Source organism: Dromiciops gliroides, chromosome 1, assembly GCF_019393635.1.
Source record: "Dromiciops gliroides isolate mDroGli1 chromosome 1, mDroGli1.pri, whole genome shotgun sequence".
Taxonomy (NCBI): domain Eukaryota; kingdom Metazoa; phylum Chordata; class Mammalia; order Microbiotheria; family Microbiotheriidae; genus Dromiciops; species Dromiciops gliroides.
This window is the reverse complement of record NC_057861.1, coordinates 254453986-254474353: the sequence shown is the minus strand read 5'-3', so window position 1 is coordinate 254474353 and position 20368 is coordinate 254453986. Positions and strand designations below refer to the sequence as shown.

The window sequence follows — 20368 nt, the reverse complement described above, 5'->3', positions numbered from 1 at the left end:
TCACATTTATTCATTCTTATCCCTTCTTCCTCATCTCTATCACTCAGGTGTCTTCCACCACTATCTCCTACGTTACCTTAACCCCTCTCCCTGCACAAATAATCCTGTTCCGTACCATCTCTTCCAGCAGATTGCCTGCTTTGTCATCCCCACTTTCTCACCAATCTGCCGTCTCTCTCTGTGTACTTGCTGCTTCCATACTGCCTTTAAAAAAGCCACCCCCTTCCTCAAAAAATCTTCCCTTCATCAGTGGATCCCTGATAGCTGTCATCCCATAGCTCTTCTCACTTTCATTGTTAAACTCTTTGAGGTCATCTGTAATCAGCATCTCTGCTTCCTTTTCTAATTCTCTTGTTAACTCCCTATGGAATGGTGGCTTCAGACCTCATTCACAATTGCTATCTCCAAAGTTACCAATAATGTCTTAATTGCCAAATCTAATAACATTTTCTCAGTCCCTATCCCTCTTGACAGTCACTCTCTTCTTACTGGGTTTCTGCAATACTCCTCTTTCCTGATTCTTGTTCCATTCTGACCACCCCTTGCCAGTTTTCTTTTTAGGGTCATCATCCAGGTTGCACCCATTGACCATAGGCATCTCCCAGGGCTCTGTCTGGGCCCTTTTCTCCTCCTCTATTGTTTTGCTTTATGATCTTGTTAGCTCCCATGAATTCGATTCTCCTTCCTATGCAAATGATATTCAGGTCTATTTATTCTACTCTAACCTCTCTCCTGATCTCCAGACTTGTATTTCCAATTGCCTATTAGACATCTCAAACTGGATGTCCTGAGAGATCTTAAAGTCAGCATGTCCCAAGTTGAAGTCATTATCTTTGCCCCTAAAACGTCCCCTCTTCTGAATTTTCCTATTACTGCTGAGGACACCACTATTCTCCTCAATCACTCAGTCTCACAACCTAAGTGTCACCTCAGCTACTCACTTTCTCACCACCTCCCACTCCCCACATCCAGTCAGACTCCAAGTCTTGTTGATTCTATCTTCCTAACATCTCTATGACGTGCCACCACCCTGGTTCAGGCCCTTGTGTCTGGACCATTGCAGTAACCTGCTCATTGGTGTCACTACCTCAAGTCTCCCTGCTCTGGTCCATCCTCTCCTCATCTGTGAAGTTTATTTTCCTCAAGCACAGGTTTGACTTTATCACTTCCCTATTTAGTAAACTTCAATGGCTTTCTGTTACCACCAGCATCAAATGTAAACTCTTCTATTTGGAATTCAAAGCCCTTCATAACCTATTTTCCCCTCCTACATTTCCATTTTTCTTACACCTTACTGTCCCCTACATACTCTTCATTCCAGTGATCTTTGCATCCTCAGCCTTCTTTCTTTTCCTCACAAAAAACATTCCATCTCCTGACTCCATGTATTTTCACTGGCTGTCCCCCATGCATGGGATTCTTTCCTTTCTCATCTCCATTTCCTGTCTTCTTTCAGGCCCCGGTTAAAATCCTTGCAAGAAGTGTTTTCCTGATCCTCCTTAATTCTAGTGCCTTCCCTCGATTATCTTTAGTTTATCCCGTATATGTGTCATTTGTATAAAGTTGTATGGATCTTGTCTCCCTGTTGGCTAACATACTGATTCTCTATCATATCCCACAGTTGATTTTCAAACCTTTTGTTTTTTTCAGTTTCCTAACTCTCTCCTCATCCATCTCTTTTATTAAATAGTTATATTCCGATAAAGCACTGACCCTGGATTCAGGAGGACCTGAGTTCAAATCTGGCCTCAGACATTTAACACTTATTCACTGTGTGACCCTGGGCAAGTCACTTGACCCTTATTGTCCCACCCCACCCCCCAAAAACAGTCATATTCCTTATTGAGAATATTGAGGCCATTCGTCATAACTACCTCAGCTTCCCTCTTCTAAACCTCACAACTTGATCTCTTTCTTTGCCCATCTTTTCACCATTCCCTGCAGTCTCAGAGGTTAGGTAGCCTTCTTTCTCTTTGATCTTGATCCCATCTGCTTCCATTACCTCCTGGACATCACTGCATCAAAAATCCCTTTTCTCTCATATTTAATTGCTGCTTCTCTACTACCTCCTTCCTTTCTTTTTAGAGTCTAGTCTCTCTTATCCTAAAAAAATAAAAAATTTAAAACCACCTTCCCAGACCTCAAAGTATTATCCCATTTCTGCTTTCCTTTACTGGCACATTTACCAAAAAAGAAAATTACTCCTCAATCCCCTGATATCTGAATTTGATTTCTTCCGAATTATCATATCTAATGGCAGTCATCCTCTTTGAACTTTCTGTATCATTGTTTGACATCATTGTCTTGTTACTTTATTCCTTTGGCTTTCTTTCACACAACTGCTCTCTGCTGGTCCTCCTGCCTTTAGGACTGCTGCTTTGCTCACTACTCTTCTTTTTCTTTGAACATAGGCACACCCACAAGGTTCTATCCTTGGATCTCCTCTCTTCTTTCATTAACCTCTGCTTTGGCAAGTTTATCCACTTCTTTGGTTTCACTTATTACCTACCTTCAGAATCATAGAATTTGAAAGTGGCAGAAGATCTCAATGACCATCTAGTCTACCCCGAATGAAGGATATCCCTAATAGACCATATCCCAGAATTAAGCATTGTGAGATTTAAAATTGGATATTAGATCATAAATCTCCCCTACTTAACCCTTCCCTTAATTTATCTCCCAGACTAGTAAATGGAAGAAGCTTCTGGTTTTCTAGATAGAGCCTTTATTGTATACAAGGTGTTGTTGATTAGAAGGATAGGAAAATAGAAATACAGTACAAATCGTCTTAAATCTAAGCTTAGTCTATATTCCTTATAAAAACTCACCAAACCGATTTAGGCCACCTTTGGAGTGAGTCAGACCGTCTGTGCCGCGCCGCCAGGAGTCCCGCCAAGCCGGTAAAAAAAAGCTACACCTCCTCAAGCTGTTTTTGGAAGCTTATTTATAGATCTGGAACAGAGGCGGTCCTTACACACTGCTTCAAGGTTATTGGTTGGCATCATCCAAATCCATTGTCTTTGAAGGTGTTCTCAAGTTGAGTTCATAGTCTAGTTTCTGAGAATTACACCTTCTTAAGGGATAGCCAGGTATGATCACAATCCAATTAACTTGATACAATCCAATTAACTTGAAGTAGGCTTAATCAGCAGTCAATCACTCTCACTTGATTTAATCAGTCTTGATTAATCTCCAGGTGGGTCTTTGAGTATCTGCTAAATCCCATTATTTCATCACAGCATCTAGCTTCTCCTTAAAACCTTCAGGGAGGAGGACTCTACCACCACTAAAGATCACCTATTACATTCTTGCATTTCTCTCATCGTTGGGAAGTTTTTCCTGACATCAAGCCTGAATTTGGTATGTTTGTTTGTTTTTTACGACTTCTTTCCCATTCCTCTCATTCTGTCCCCCTGGAAGCCAAACAGAACAAATGTGATTTCTCTTTCACATAACAGCCTTTCGTATGCTTGAAAACAGCTATCATATTTCCCCTGAATTCCTTCTCCAGCTAAATTTTTCCAGTTACTTCTACTGATTCTCATATGACGTGGATTCAAGGTTCTTCATCATGCACTGGCCCTGGATTCAGGAGGACCTGAGTTCAAATCCAGCTTCAGACACTTGACACTTACTAGCTGTGACCCTGGGCAAGTCACTTAACCCTCATTGCCCCACAAAAAAAAAAAAAAGGTTCTTCATCATCCTGTACCCTCATCTAGATGCTCTCCATCTTATTAATGTCCTTCTTAAACTGTGGTGCCCAGACCTGTGGTGCCTCATCTCCAGATGGAGAACTATCACCTCTTTATTCCTGAAGTTATTCCTCTCAATTCAGCCCAATATTACTTTAGCATTTTTTGTCTGCCACATCATACTGCGAGCTTCCAGGCCACTAAACTCTTTTTCATATACTCTGTTGCCAACCATGCCTCCTCCAATTTGTACTCATGAAGTAGATTTCTGGAATCAAATGTCAGAATTTTAGAGTCATTCCTATTAAATCCCATCTTATGCCTATGACTCCCAAAAGTATATCTCTAGTATGATCTATTTGCTAGGTTCCAGACCCACATTCTCATCTGTTAGCCCCACATCTCCAGTCTACTCAAATTCAATATGTCCTAAAATGAACTCAAAACTTTCCTCTAAAACTTGATTCTACATTTCTATTGATGAGGTCACCCTTTCCTCAGTCATCCATCCAGGTGCCAATTCTCAATCATCCTTCATTTTTTCACTTAAAATTGTTGTGAAACCCTTCCAATTCAGCCTTGGTATTTTCCCCTTTCCATTGCTGTCACACCAGTTCACATCTTTATAACCTCTCAGCTGAATAACTATAAGAGCCTTCTAACTGATTTCCATCCTTCTCTCCCAGCGTCCCCCTTCTTTGCTTCATCTTACACAGCCTATAGTATTCTTCTAATGCATACATCGAATTATGTTCTTCTCAAGTTTAAAAATGTTCAAGGGGGGCAGCTAGGTGGCGCAGTGGATAGAGCACCGGCCCTGGCATCAGGAGTACCTGAGTTCAAATCCAGCCTCAGACACTTAACACTTACTAGCTGTGTGACCCTAGGCAAGTCACTTAACCCCAATTGTCTCACTTAAAAAAAAAAAATTTCAAGGGCTCCACCAGATAAAATGCACACTCCTTGTTATAGCCCTTCACATTCTAACATCAACTTTCTTTCATCTCATCCACCCTGAACCTCTTGCTATTTTCCTGTCTCATCCTGTCATTTCTCTCTTTTCTGCCAGTAGACATGCCCAGGTATGCAAACTGGCTTCATTTCCATGGCCTTGTTGACATCCTTTTTTTTTTTTTCAAGGACCACTCCTATGTTACCTCTTATGTGATACCTTCTGTGATTCCTCACTCCCCAGCTAGATCCCTTCCTTAAATCTCACAGGTCCATCTGACTTCTATGTATTTTCTAATGTGTAATACAGCTAGGTCCTGATTAGTGTGAATAATGAGTCCTACCATACTAGTTCCTATTGCATATTTCCATTGGGCTGGAATCAGTTATCATTTTTTATATACTTAAAACTTGAAATAGTGTGTATTTGAAAACTTGGTATAACTTCACCAAATCCATTGTTCGCATGAAGACCTAGCTGGACAATTATTTGATTACATGCTCACCCTCTATGAGATTATAGGTCCTGGGAGGAAACGATAGCAATTTTCATTTTGTAATTTCTTCAGCTTTTCACAGTTCTTTTCATATGGTGTAGTCATCAAATTGGATTGTTGATGTGGTTTTTAAATTTTTTTTTTATAGAACAATTTTTCAGTTGCCATGAAACTATTAAAGGAGCTGCATAGAGAATCTAAAACAAGAGAGGACTGGCTGGTGAAATGGACTCACAGTTATTGTCGATACAGCCACAGTCGCAGTCAAACACAGAGTGGTTCTGAGCAGATTCTCACGGTGCTGAAAACAGTCTCGTTATTGGGTATTTATATTCTTCTGCACAAGACCTACCCCTTTTATTTTTTTCTTTTACATATCTATAAACATACTTATTCTTTTACATCTCATTTTTTTATCTGAAACTTTTTTCTTTGTGTTTTATATGTTGTTTGACAATTAAGAACTTCATTTTTAGACAGTCTCTAAAACCTGGTGAAAAGTGACTTTTCTAGAAAAAAGAGAAGAAAATCTGGAGCCAAGGGAACAGATTCAGGATGACTTTTAAAACCTGAATCTCTTTATGAAATGAGAATCATAGAACTTTTCCCTTCTTCCTAAAAATGTTGTGAGTCTCGTTTTGGTATTACGGCTGAGTTCTTTAAATTTCTTAGAAGAAAGTGTTGTTAAAAACAAATTCATAATCTTTATGTCCCCTTTGGTGAATTAACCTCTTCTTTTAGCTTTAGAGTACTTAATAATGTGTCCTGTGGAACAGAAAAGGGGAAAAAAATTATTTTTGCTATGATTGCCTACTATACAGCTATTTGTGTCCAGTCTTGTAGAATATTTAATATTATTACTTCTTTGTCTACTCCTACAAGAGCTCCAGATCAGTAAATTTGGTCATATTTTCATCTGTGATTTTATGTTACTTTTAATGATTCTTTACAACAAATATAAGTTATCACTTAATAACTAGTTTGAGCTGATTAAGTGAAAATTTAAACTTTTTTGATTGCAGGTTGTTTTTTAGTTTTAAGGGTTTTCTTCCTCTGGATTTTGATACAGTTATTGTCAATGGAAAATTTTTCACAGAAAACCCAGCTCAAAGTAATTTGTCAATCAATGTGAAATCAGTCCTTAACCTTTTCTGGAAGGCAATCTTATTTAATGTTATTTCATTTTTAGCCAGTCTTATTTTAAATAGTTCTTAAATTTAAAACAATTTCTTGCATCTTACAAAATTAATTATTTTAAATTTATGGGATTCATTTGCTTTTTAAAAAATTAGTTCTTTTTTTTTTGTTGTGTGATCCAGAAGATGAAAACATATCAAGCTACCAAAACAAGAGCAGTCTGGCTTTCCGTAATCAGAACATTCTTCTGGGTATCACTTACAACATCATGGCTAGCGCACTCAGCAGTGAGCCAACTTGTCTAGCCCAAATTAAAGAAAGTATAGCTGAAAACGTTTTAGAGCTTTCTGGAGCCAGTTCTGAGGATTCAGAGAAGGTAAATCATGGTGGGGAACTGAATGTTTAATGTTTTAATACTGTATGCATGCATGAATTTAAGTTGTTTGTTACAATGTAATAGTATAGTTGGTTTTACTAAGTGTTTTCTAAATGTACCTTATAGTCATCCATAACTTAGAGTTGGGGGAGAGTGGAACACCCCCCCAAAAAAAAGACTACAAAATGAACAGCAAAAATACTCTTTGCTAGGGAGCAGCTAGCTAGCGCAATGGATAGAGCACCAGCCCTGGAATCAGGAGTACCTGAGTTCAAATCTGGCCTCAGACTTGACACTTACTAGCTGTGTGACCCTGAGCAAGTCACTTAACCCCAATTTCCTCATTAAAAAAAAATACCTTTTGCTTTTCTTTAACAAAAATTGTGGGTCATGAGGAAACAGCAGAATCTGCTAGAACTTGAATATTTAAACAATGCCATTTTTTTGGCATAATAAAGGAAGTATCTCAGTGAAGTTCAATATAACAATAATGGATCAAAATTTCAGTTCTGAAACTTTTTTCTCAGTCCCACAGATGGAAATTGGCACATATATCCATGTATTATTTCTATGGCCACTAGGAATTTTCAGTATAAAAATTGAACTTTTCAATGGTAGCTCAACTTAGAACAGGCATTCTTAACTTTCTTTGTGTCACAGACCCCTCTGGCATTCTTTTCAAACCTGTGGACCCCTTTTAAGAATAATGTTTTTAAATATATAAAATAAAATACATAAGATTACAAAGAAAGCCAGTTATGTTATAACAGTTTTCAAAATATTTTTTAAGAAAAGTCTTTAAATTTTCTTAACCAAGTTAAGAACCCCTGATTTAGACAGTTCCTCCATAATAGATAGAGCTACTTTTTCTTTTAAAGACTTGGTCTTATTTCATCCCAGCTAGAAGTGTAGCAGCCACATGGGGGCCCAATTCCACTACCAATTGGCACAGAGGCTTTGAATCACTCCAAAATGACCTGGGTCATTTTGCCCTTCCTTAAGAAAGCCTGTTGTCATCCAGTTTCCATATTGGCGCCAGACTTAATGTAGAAACCTGATTGACTTAGCCTTACTGTATCTGAGCTCTCAAACGCAAGTAATCCCTGAAGCTCAACCCTCCACCATCACAGAGATTACAGGTGTGTGCCCCCACACCCAGACTAATAGATCTACATCTTCTCTCTACTCACAGGAGTACCACCACAAGTCAGACCCTCCTCGTTGCTACCTCAGCTATTGTAATAGCCTCTTCTCTGGATTCCTAGGTCTCTGTCTGTCTCTCTCTTGTCTGTCTCTTTCTCTCCCTCTTCCTCTTTTTCTCACTCTGTCCTTCTCTTCCTTCCCTCCCCAACCTAATTTCATATTACTTCCTTTCACACACTCTACATCCCAGCCAAATTGCCCTATATGCTCTTCCCTATAATTGATTTTCCATTTCTTGCTTCTGTGTATCTGCACAGGCTGCCCCTGATCCTCAAATACCCTCCTCATTTTAGAATCCCTAGCTTCCCCCAGGGTTCAAATCATGTATTACCTCCTGTGGGAAGCTTTTCTTGATCCCCTGGTTTTGTCTTTTTATTTTTAGTGCTTTTTCAAATTGTCATGTATATACTTACATGTTTATATGTTTTACTCTCCCAGTAAAACATGTGCCACTTTAAGGCAAAGACTGTTCTTGATTTTGTTTTTGTAGGTGAAGAGCCCCTCACTATGCCATATTCATAAGTGCAAAAATGGTGGTTGACTTTTATGGAATAGAACCTAGTTGTAGCAAATTTTGTTAATAAAACTGTTGTATCGGTACTAGTATAAATTTATTTCAAATTAGAATTTCATTATAAGTCTCGACTAGCCAATAGGATGAATTATGAAATGGGATGCAAAGACAATTTGTGTTTTTATCTAGTTTTTTCATTTAGTATATGAATGGGGTTTTTTGTTTTGTTTTGTGTACCTTGGAATTCTGTAGATCCTGATTCTTTTCCTTTGCTACCACATCTACTTGGCTTCAGGGCTCTCATATTATGCCTCTTTTAAAATAGCCTCTTCAGATATCCTAACTGTTCCTTGTATCTTTATAGTCACTTGTGGAAGGCCCATGTCTTTTAGCTAAGCCGTCTTTGTTTTCAGCCCTTTTCTTCCCCACTTAATGGAAAATAGTATCACAGTCTTCCACAATGAATAGAGGCTTACATGTGGCAAGAGCTGCACTCCTTGGTTACCATTGGATGACAGTTCGCTCAGTAAGATATTCTTCAGGCTGGATTTTTGTTTAATCTTTTTCAGATCTTGGATCATCGTCATTTATGATTTTTTATTGTCAAAGAGTACAACAAAAATTAACTTCTCTCTGTTAGTAGAAAATCCAATATTTTTTTAAAGCGTCAGAGTGACACATCTAGATTGTTTCTTGTTATGATTGAATTCTAGGTTATTGAAGGTCTACACAAAAAAGCGTTTGAGTATCTTTTTAAAGCTGCAAGGAGAGCCGAAGATGAGGTCCAGTCTCGTACTGTTGAGTACGTTGATGTAGCTGGAGTCATAGATGCTTACATGACCTTGGTAGATTTCTGTGACAGACATCTCCGGAAAGAGGAAGAAAGTACATCAGGTGAGAGAGAATCTGGTGAAATGTATTCAGTGGTCATCTTGCAAAATGTGATGTTTATCAGGTGGGAAATTAAGCAAAAAAGTAGCTATTGTTCTTGGAAAGTTATTACACATAGAAGATAAAACTATTTACATAGTGTTATGCTTGGCATATAGTTATTTAGCAAATGCTTGTTGATTGATTGCTTATGCCAGAAAAAAAATGGTTAAAAGTTCTGTAACAAGCTTGCAACTTTCAAAGTGGTCATGACATCCTCAGCAAGAATCTGCATTTGAACAGATTCCACTGTCCCCTTATCTTTCCATGTGCATGGTTTAAGCTTTCGTATTTTCACTTGTGGCTGTGACTCATGTGGTCTGCATCTCCCTCCTGGAACAAATTCCAAAACCAGCAGATGCTCCTTGTGTTCCTTGCCCAGGACCTGATACTGTTTCATTCAGGATGGATAATCTAATTGAGAAGATTTCGGGGGCTTTTTGTTGTTGTTTTTTTTTGTTTTTTTTAAGATTTCATTTTGAGATAAAACCTTTCCTTCTAGTCCAAAAATGTGTCTGATATTTATTGGTCAAAAGAAGTGATAAGAGAAGAAGGGACACCAAAGCGTGGAGCAAGGAGGGGGTTTTATCTTCAGTCAAGTTTGTCATTCTCTGAACAAAGATAAAAATAAGTTAAAGAGTAGAGGTTTTTGGTAACATGTTTTCTTGATTGTGTTATTTTGATAGTTATTAATACTGTGGAGCTGCAAACGTATCCTGCACTTGTGATGGACAAGATGTTAAAAGCCTTAAAATTAAATTCTAAAGAAGCCAGACTAAAGTTCCCTAGACTGCTTCAGATTCTAGAACGGTATCCAGAAGAGACTTTGGGCCTAATGACAAAAGAGGTCAGCAAGTTCTGTTCTTAACACAGTGAACTTTATTTTAAAACCATCCCTTTTATATTTAAGTATATTCATATGGCAGTGATTATTTGGTAGCATTTCCTAATAAACACTTAATTTTGCTTGGTTTCTTCCTGGTTCCATAAAAATATTTAATTTGCATTTCTATAAAATAAATACGTGATCATATTTGCCTTGTTTTCTCTGTGGGTGTTAAGGGAACAATGCCTGAAAAAAAGAAAGAGTAAAGTCGTGAGTGTTTTAGGGACTGGGACATGGATTTTCTGTAAAAATTGAGCTACCCAAAAGATCAGACAGTTGGTCCTTGTGGTTAAATTATAGTTTGTCCTATATACATGGGAGTCACTGCTAAAAAGTAGATTGAATAAATTCAGTGTCATCGCAACAACAATTATTAAGCATTTTCTCTGTTGAAGGCATTGTGGTGAGTGCTAGAGATAAAAAAATGATACTGTCATTGTCCTTAAGAGGGTTATATGACTGTGAAGGATATGACCTATACATAGATATGAGTTCAGGTATGATGGAGGGGTGGGAGGGAATGAGGTAGAGGAGAGTCAGACAAAGTGTTCTAGGAAAACTCAAGGTGGGAGAACATCCTTTTTTTTTTTTTTTTGGCAGGGCAATGAGGGTTAAGTGACTTGCCCAGGATCACACAGCTAGTTAAGTGTCAAGTGTCTGAGGCCGGATTTGAACTCAGGTACTCCTGAATCCAGGGCCGGTGCTTTATCCACTATGCCACCTAGCTGCCCCCAAGAACATCCTTTAAGGTGTAAGATCAGGGAAAATTTCTTAATAAAAATAATAGTCTTTTACCTTTTTATTGACTTCATCCTATCTCTTGAACATGATGACCTTGGCATTTATTTCTAAAATCATTAGTAATTAACACTATTTTAAATGCGGGCAGTTAGGTGGCACAACAGATAGATTGCTGGGCCTGGAATGAGAAAGACCTGAATGAGAAAGGCCTCCAACACTTACTAGCTGTGGGAGTCTGGACAGCTTTACCACTGTTTGCTTCAGTTTCTTCAACTGCAAAATGGGGGTAATAATAGCACTTACCGTGCAGAGTTGTGAGGATCAAATGAGAAAATATTTATAAAGTGCCTAGCACCTTGCCTGGCATAAAGTAGGCACTATATAATTGCTTTTGCCCTTTCCCCCAGACAACAGATTATACACATTTATATTTTTCATCAGTCTTTAATTTACATTTAAACATTTAAAGAAAATCATGGGTGTATGTGTATACATACATATGTACATATATACCCATACATAAAAACAAATGATTTGAAAACCTGTGCAGTCCACACTTGAGAAATCTGACACTGTTCTACATAACTGGTGGGCAGAAGGGTTAGTGGGCCGGAAGAATCATGGGATTGTTGCATTTTAGAGCTCAAAGGTAGCTTCAAGATTTATCTAGTGTGAGTCTCACAGAAATGAAAATGCCGTGTTTCCCCTTGTATTCCCATGAAAGCTGATGACAGAATAAGAGATTACCATTAAGGTCTTGTGAACCCAAAGAAATGGAAGTTTCAAAGTGGAGTTCCAGCTCTGCTGACACATGGGTCCTTTGGGGGAAGACGTGGTTAGGAGAGAACTGTTTGTCACCACCATGACCACTTTTCATATCTCTTTGCTTGTCAGTTCTATTAAGCCACAGGGAATGATGGATTTCTCCATCAGAAACACACTAGTGTCCTGGGTCTTTTCTACAGTACCTTCTTCTCCAGTGATACGCCTGTGCTTTGCTCTGTCCCTTGAAGTGCAACATGGACAGTCCGTTCTGGTGTACAAATTATGTCCTACAGTAGGAGGGAATTTGAGTTTTGGGGCTGCACGTGGTTTAAGTGTGCCTTGTACAGTATCGGCAATGCAGGGTACTGGGAGGACCTTGGGAATTCAAAGATGGCTTCTAAACTTGATAAATTTGAGTTGTTTTTTGTTTCTTGCTTTGCTTTGGATCTGATGTAAATGCTAACGTCCAGTAAGCTGACAAAGCAAGGAGGAGGAGAAAGCAATTTGCATGAATAAAATCTGCTCTCAAATATTGGGTCTTAGGTAGTAATTTCATAAAGGTTTTACTGTTATAATATGTTTTTGGAGAGCTTTGGGTTAGAAGATCAGGGCCCTCACTTTGTCACTAACCAGAAATGTTCTTCAATTTGGGCAAGTCATTTCACCTCTCTGGCCCTTCGTTTAATTATCTGTGAAATTGTGGGGCTCAGCCAAAGGAGCGAGTTACTCTTCAGTTCTAAAATTCTATGATTATACTTCTCTTTCATTGGAAAACATGAGGCTTACACATTGAATTCTGGAAATAGATCTCTAACAGCTATCTTTAACAAGGTGTATTTTAGTAGCACAGTCTCCTCAATTAAAGCCCTGCTCTGTTGCCTCTTCATGCCATGGAAGTCATCCTGGGTTTTCAAAGGCATTGTCAGCTTCGGAATACAGGCTCTGATGGGCCTTACAGAACTTGAAAGCCTAAGGGTATGGGCATGATAATGGATTGTATTTCTACCATTTAGAGGCCAGCCTATGTTCTGGGAGGTTATTCAGTTTTTAGCCACAGCACTTTTAAAAATAAAATAAAAATTTTTTATTACATTTTAGGTTCAAAACTGTCTCCCACCCCTTCTCACACTAGAAAAGGTTACCATTTGATACAGTGTGAGTGAGTGTAAAAATCCATACTTTGCATACTTCTATTTTTTATATAAACTTAATAGTTTGTAAAATTTTATATAAACTACTTATCTACTCTTTGGAGCTGGATAGCATCTTCCTTCATGGGCTTTTGCAGTTGATTTGAATATGCATAATACTCAGAATAGCTTAGTCTTTTGGTTATTCTTCAAACAATATACAATGTTCACAGCAATTCTTAAAGTCTGTCTACTAATACGTAGAAGAATTGTAACCTGTATCATTAGAAAAAATACTTTATATCAGATTACCTGCTGTCTAGGGGAGGGGGGAGGGAGGGAGAAAAATCTGAAATTGTAAAGCTTGTATAAACAAAAGTTGAGAACTATCTTTACATGTAACGGAAAAAATAAAATACCTTATATGTAAAAAAGAAAAAATACTTTCCTACCCTAATGAAATAACAAATCCTTCAAGTATTGAAACAAGTCCACAATGCTACGTTAACATTAAATATTTATGCATGATGATTCTTTTTGAGTTAAAAGTTTGTGAATATTTTGTAACGTTTTTTGGCATCAACATTGTATTTGCAAAAACAAGCACTATATAAATGTTAGGCATTATTATTATTATTAAACAGTATGGGTTTTTTGCTGTCACCCCCATTTAAACAAATAGTATATAAATGTGGTTTCAGTGGAGAAATGGAAATTTGCTTTCCCTAAAGATAAGTATTAAAATAGGGAGGGATTTGTTTTGTTTTTTCCCAAGATTATTGCAGAAATTATTTTAGTGACAGCTTTGTGTGTGTTTTAGATGTCTTCCATTCCCTGCTGGCAGTTCATTGGTTGGATCAGCCAAATGATGGCCTTGCTTGATAAAGAAGAAGCCGTGGCTGTGCAGCACACTGTAGCAGAGATCGCTGATAACTATCCCCAGGCTATCGTCTACCCTTTTATGATAAGCAGTGAAAACTATTCCTTTAAAGATACCTCTGCTGGTCACAAGAAGAAGGAGTTTGTGGCAAGGTGATGTTACAGATAATTTTCTGTTAAAATCCTAGAGACAGTTAAAGATAATGAGCTTGGTAAAATGGTAAAAAAAAAAAAAACAAATAATATCCTGTTTGTAAAATGTTGTTTGCTATGCAGTTAATATAACAAAAGTAGCATGTGGAAAATTTCGGTGACCAAGAATATTGCACAGCCTGCTATAGAATGTCATATCAGTAGAGAACTACTGAATTTTTCCATGCTAGACGTGATTTTTCTTATATGGTTTCTCCCCTTTATCTAAAAGCGCCCTCTCTTCCCCTTGCATAAAATTTCTCCTTTAGACCTGCTAAATCATTCCCGAGTCATGGTATTTCATCTCAAGTCATTGACGGTCATGTGGATAACTAATAGAGATTAGATGGCATAGTTTTTGAAGTACTTTCCTGTCCAGTGGAAAGGCCTCTTCAGAGTTTATCATCACAAAGCCACACTGTTCTTCCTTCTCTCTGTCTCTAAAGGAAGTTAAGCTGCTAACAGTAGTTACTTTTACTAAACTTCTTTTTTAAATTTCATGATATTTTAGCTCCTAAGAATTAAGCTTTTTACTACCAAATGATTAATTGAATTATTTGTAATTTTAAAAGAAAAATAGAGAATGAGGAATTTGGCATCTGGGTTAGAAGTTTGACTGGACTGGGAAGGGACTTGAGGCAGCCACACCAACCAGCAGGCTTTTACAGTGCCTCAGGTATGAGGTGACTGGGGGCTGAACCAAGGCAGTGGTAGTATTAGGAGAGAAGGGCAGATATGCAGAATAAATCTCTTGTGCAATGGATGGACTGGATGTGTGCCATCTGCTCCTGTCTACTACCTGCCCACCTTATGGTTGTTTCTTCTGAACAAAGACAACTAAAAACAAGTTATTTTTTTTTTATAAAATAAGGGAAAGTGGAGACAAATTTAAAGATGAATTATAAATATCAAAAGAGGTTATAATCAGTTTTCAAGATCTCCATTTTTAGCTTCGAGGAACCAAAACACAACACTAAGGTAAATTTTGGGTAAAGAAATACCCTGTACATTTTTTTGCTGTTAGAGAAAAGATTTGCTTTATTCTTTATTCTTGCCTATAACATAACATTGTTAATATGGAAACAAATCTGCTGTTTACAGCAGATAGACGGATCTTGAGAGGATGCTTACCTTCCTAAACTTGGCAATTTCTTCTTTCATAGGATAAAAAGTAAATTGGATCAAGGAGGAGTGGTTCAAGATTTTATTAATGCCTTAGAACAGCTCTCTAATCCTGAATTGCTCTTTAAGGTAAAAAGAAGCAATAGCAATCTATACTGCAGCTGCCAGCTGTGTCATATGCAACGGGGGTAGTAACAACACCATTAGGGATGCCCCAAAACATTGAAATAGTTGTAAGTGCCCACTTTCCTTTCTCCCTCACCCCAAATTATGTAACTTTTTAAAGCATCCTACAACCATTTCTTCACTGCCAATAAATATCTAGTTATTGTACATGATCCTTTACATAGCTATTGTAAAACATAGACTTGGGGGCAGCTAGGTGGTGCAGTGTTAAAGCACTGGCTCTGGATTCAGGAGGACCTAAGTTCAAATCCAGCCTCAGATACTTGACACTTACTAGCTGTGTGACCCTGAGCAAGTCACTTAACCCTCATTGCTCTCCCCCCCCCCAAAAAAAACATAAACTAAAAAAAAAAAAAAGAAATCAGGTAAAATGTCCATTTTGTAATTTAGTATTTCTCCTCCCCCTCCTCTTTCCATTTAGGACTGGACTGATAATGTCAGAGGTAAATTGACAGAAACCCCTGTAAATAAAAAACAACTTGAAAAAATGTATGAAGAGATGTATGCAATCTTAGGAAATCCAGAAGTTCCTGGCCTTGGGGCCTTTAGAAAGAAGTTTATTCAGGTATGTATGTAGAGTTCAGTCAGTTCAATGATAGATCTTTTTATGAGATATTCATTGATGATTTAAGGTAAAAATTACATCTGTCGACTTCCCACCTTTCCTTCAGGTTAGATTCTTTCTTCAGCACATATTCATTCCTTTTATTTTCTTGTATTACACAGGGTAACATATATTATAGGTTGATTGTTAGGAAGTACCACAAAACTATCATTTGCCTTCTGTATTCCAAATTTGCTTTCTCAACTCCATAGTTTATACATGATTTGGGAGGTAGGCCATTATAGTGGGAAGAGCCCTAGGCTTAATATGACCAGAATTCTGGTTAAACCTTGGCTCCATCTCTTGCTGTTTGACCATGAGCAAGTCACTTAAAATCTCTGGGTCTCGGTTTCCTTATTTGTAAAGTAAGGATAATACTTGCACACAACTTATTTCATTAGTTATCATGCCATCTACCCAGACATTGCCCACTTCCTTTTTCAAGCCCTCTCTCTGCCTCATATAACTTAAAAAACCCTTTTTCTTTTCTTTCACTTTTCTCACAAGCATTAGTTTATTTTATTTTGAGATGTCATACTTTTGAATTTATTATTGATTTCTTTCCTACATGGAATCTGAATTGGTCAGTAAGTGCTGTGTGCATCCTCATTAATCTCTTTAGGCTGTTCATTGGAATCAGTAGTCATTATGTATCAGAAACCACTTTTTTAGATCTTCCTACCCTTTGTGGAAAACATTGGTATAATTTTAGTGCATTGGAGCCTTCTTATCATTCCTTTGAATCCTTTGACAGTTTCCCAAAATCTAGAGTGCATGTCAGACTATGCCTGGTTTTTCTTTCCTATCTCATACATACATACATACATACATTTATAGAATACATACATATGTGTGTGCATACATATATGTGTGCGCACGTGTATGATATAGGAAAATTCAGGAATAGTTGGGGCTGTACATGTATGTGTACATATACACACATGTAGATACAGGGTAGTATGGGGAGGAATTTTAGCAGCTAGAGGGATGGGCTCAGAAAATCCTCATGGAGTATACTTGAATTTTGAAGGAAACTAGAGATTCTAAAAGGTGGAAAGTGATTGTGGGTACTTGTAAGAATGTTATTACATTGAAAATGTATAGTACAACTAATTATCTGTGGCATTTTTTCCAGCCTTGAACTGAACATTAATTTTAAGGTAAATTATTCTTTTCAGACCTATGGAAAAGAGTTTGATAAACATTTTGGGAAAAGAGGTTCAAAGCTACTAGTTATGAAACCAAATGACTTCAGAGATATTGCTGCCTCATTATGTAATAAAATGAAGGGAGACTCAAAACTACCTGGGAATCTTAAAGAATGGTCACCCTGGATGAGCAACTTCAAAGTAGAATTCTTGAGGAATGAGCTAGAGGTTCCTGGTAAGCTAACCACTCTGTTTCCTAGATGCTGGACACACATTTTAATTCCCTACACATATTAAGATCTTAAATGTCTGTTAAAGTAAACTGAATTAATCTGCTGCCTGAATAGAAGCTTTTGTTTCAAGTTTTATTTCCTTTTGGGTTTCTGTTGTGTTTTTTCTTAATTCTGAACTTAAATATCATTTCCATATACATGGTAGAATAGAATAAGAGGACTGTATGTGAAACTGCAAGTCCTTATTATAGAAAATTTATTTTTCTTTTAAAATACATAATAAACTCAGTACATAGCTTTCAAAGCTGTCCTACCTGTCTGTAATTCTTTCTGACCTTCCTTTTGTTCCCATCTTTGCATTTAAAAGAAAATTCTTAAATGTCCTCCCTCGCTCCTTCTATTCTTTCCCCCTTCAGTCCCATTCTAGCAGGACTATGACAACAAACCCCACTTGGAGTTTGGGGCGGGGGGGGGGGGGGTGTCAAAACTCTTGTAAAGACATACAGTGTTAGTAAAAACAAATGCCCACGCTGGCCATGTCTGAAAATGTTCGTCTTGTTCTGCTTCTTCAGTCTATTACCCCTCTATCAGGAGGATGGATAGCATGCTTCATTATCCATCTTCTGAACTCATGACTGGCCACTGCATGGATCAGAGTTCTTTCAGAGTTGCTTTTCTTTATTACCTATACATCAGGGAGATTTTAGATCCAGTGAAATATGAAAATTACAGTTTTCTGGTATTTCTAATAATGATAAATAAGTGCAATATTTAAAGTTACTTGGCACTTATATAAAATTGTTTCAGAAATATAAAACTGATAACATGTTATACATTAATGGAGGGAATATGTTGTTATTTAAGGTTAGGTTAAAAATGAATGCAAATCAAGTTAGCTTATTTCATTGGAAAATGCAATGGGACTGCAGCACAATCTTTGTGTCCTTCTGCTAGAAGATGAGCTGAATGATGACCCTACATCCTGGTCCATTTATGAATATGGCATGGCTTTTCTAAGTTAGATTTTTTTTTTAATGAATCTACATAACAGGAGCGTATGATGAAAGAGGTTTTCTGTCTAGCCAGCCCCCATGCCTTCAGTCACATCTCCCGTGTGCCAGAAACCACGCTAGGATCTAGGGATACAAATACTAAGAATAAACCAATCTCTGCTCTCAATTGGATTTTAAGAAAACATCTCAGAGGTTGCACTTGGTTTTGTTTTTAGGAAGTTCTCATTCAGCAGTCCGTGAAATTGAAGCAGCTTAATTAACATCTAGTCTGGTGCTGTCTTCTCAAAACAACCGAATTTCAAACAACTGCCATTTACTTTATGTTGGTATGCTGTATATTCAATACAAGCAGTAAACTGAATTCCAGAGGCTGATATTGACTATTTTTTGCTATGAAGAAAAAGCTGATTCCTATTTTCTTTATGAATTTTTATACTTTTTTACATGTATAATACTGATGCCATATTAGATCTCCTATTTAGATAAATACATTTGAAAAATACAACACTATTTATATAAGAATTTGTTTTAAATAATCCACTCTTTGACCTTTTTTTCTTTTTAGGTCAGTATGATGGTAAAGGGAAGCCATTACCAGAATACCATGCAAAAATAACTGGATTTGATGAACGGGTAAGGGGGCATAAATGATTTTATTTTTCTTTAATTAAGATTTCTGCTATGTGATAGCAGATCCATCTGTGTAGAGAAGTGATATGTATTGAGTTTAAAAAAAAACCTTTAAAATATATGATTTCATTTTATAATAGGTAGTATTTATATAACATTTTATAAGATGCTTTATATATGTTATCGCATTGAATCCTAAGCCACTCTATGAGGTAGGTGCAATTATTATTCCCATTTTACAGATGTGGAAACTGAAGCTGGGGAAAATAAAGTGACTTGCTCAGACTCACAGAGCCATCATTATCTGAGGCAGGATGTGAACTCAGATTTCCCTAACTCCCAGCCCAACCCTGATTCTCTCTGATACCTTCATCCTCACCCCAGCGATATCAGGGAGTCAGGATAGGTAGTAGTGTCCCCATTTTACAGATGAGTAAAGGTTCAGAAAAGTTAAATATGGTCTGCTTCATATCCAGGTACACAGCTAGTAATTAGTCAACAAACATTTATTAAGCACCGGCTCTAGCCAGGCACTGTTCTAGGCACCCAGATCTAAAGACAAGTGAAGCAGCTCCTACCCTAAAGGAGCCTTTTGAGAGAGGACATGTGCATCTGTGTAGCCACAGAATGATCGGCTGCAGGATGGGGTGGGGAGCGGAGTGGAGCCAAGAAGGCTTGCTGTAGAGGGGAGTCCATGAGCTCTGGGGATTCCAAAGGAGCAGAAATGAGGTGAAAGTGTTCTCCATGTATAGAGAACAGTGAAGGCCAAGGGACAGGTTGGCGGTGGAACACTGTGTTTGGGCACTATCTTGAATATCTCGCAATGCTCTGCCCTTTGTCCTTTTCTCCCTTGGCAAGCTTATCTCCTGTGGATTCAATTATTCTTTACAGCTGCCTCTCAAGGTTATCCTGTATACTTCCAGCCTCTTCCTGGGGCTCCACTCTCACATTTCTGACCACTTGCTGGCTAGCACCACCTTGTGATCCAACGACTCCTTAAATTCAGTCCATCCCGAACTAAATTCATCTTTCCAAATCTGTGGCAGCCCCTCCCTTTCTATTTCTATTGATGATACTCTCATCTTCTCAGTTAACCAAGTTTGAAACCTGAGAGTCATCTGTGACTTTGCCTCACCCATGTCTGTGTAAGGGGCTAAAATTCTAGCTATACTATCTAAAATCTAATGAGTGGTCGCCAATAAATTATAAGCTTTTAGCAAGAGTATTTAAGTGTTCTTAAGTATTTATGAAAGAGCATTAGGATCAGAGAGAAAGGTAAAAATCTAACTATTTCTAAGAGACCCCATCATCTGACCCACCATGGCAAGGTCAGGAACCAAAAGAGGAAAAAGCCCTCTGCCAGCATCCGCTTCCTCCTTCATGTCGTCCTCCCAGAAATGGGAGGCTCCTCAAGTTGATTGGCTGGTAGCTTTGGTAGACAATATCCATAAGCAAACGTCACTTCCTGATGCCAACAACCTTGACCACATGGCTTGCCCTCAGATGCCTTCTCCTCATGGCGGAGCTTTCCTACAG

At 37.8% G+C, this 20368-nt stretch overlaps 1 protein-coding gene across 1 annotated transcript in view; it reads left to right on the top strand.

The window, feature by feature from the left end:
- The window catches only part of PRKDC (protein kinase, DNA-activated, catalytic subunit), a 174792-nt gene that overhangs the window by 141807 nt on the left and 12617 nt on the right, over positions 1-20368 (top strand). The window contains exons 70-78 of the mRNA XM_043967385.1: positions 5292-5466; positions 6463-6656; positions 9087-9267; positions 9990-10150; positions 13646-13857; positions 15060-15147; positions 15626-15769; positions 16987-17191; positions 18768-18835. Of these exons, the coding sequence (XP_043823320.1) occupies positions 5292-5466; positions 6463-6656; positions 9087-9267; positions 9990-10150; positions 13646-13857; positions 15060-15147; positions 15626-15769; positions 16987-17191; positions 18768-18835 (1428 nt within the window). The remainder of the gene's footprint in view (positions 1-5291; positions 5467-6462; positions 6657-9086; positions 9268-9989; positions 10151-13645; positions 13858-15059; positions 15148-15625; positions 15770-16986; positions 17192-18767; positions 18836-20368) is intronic.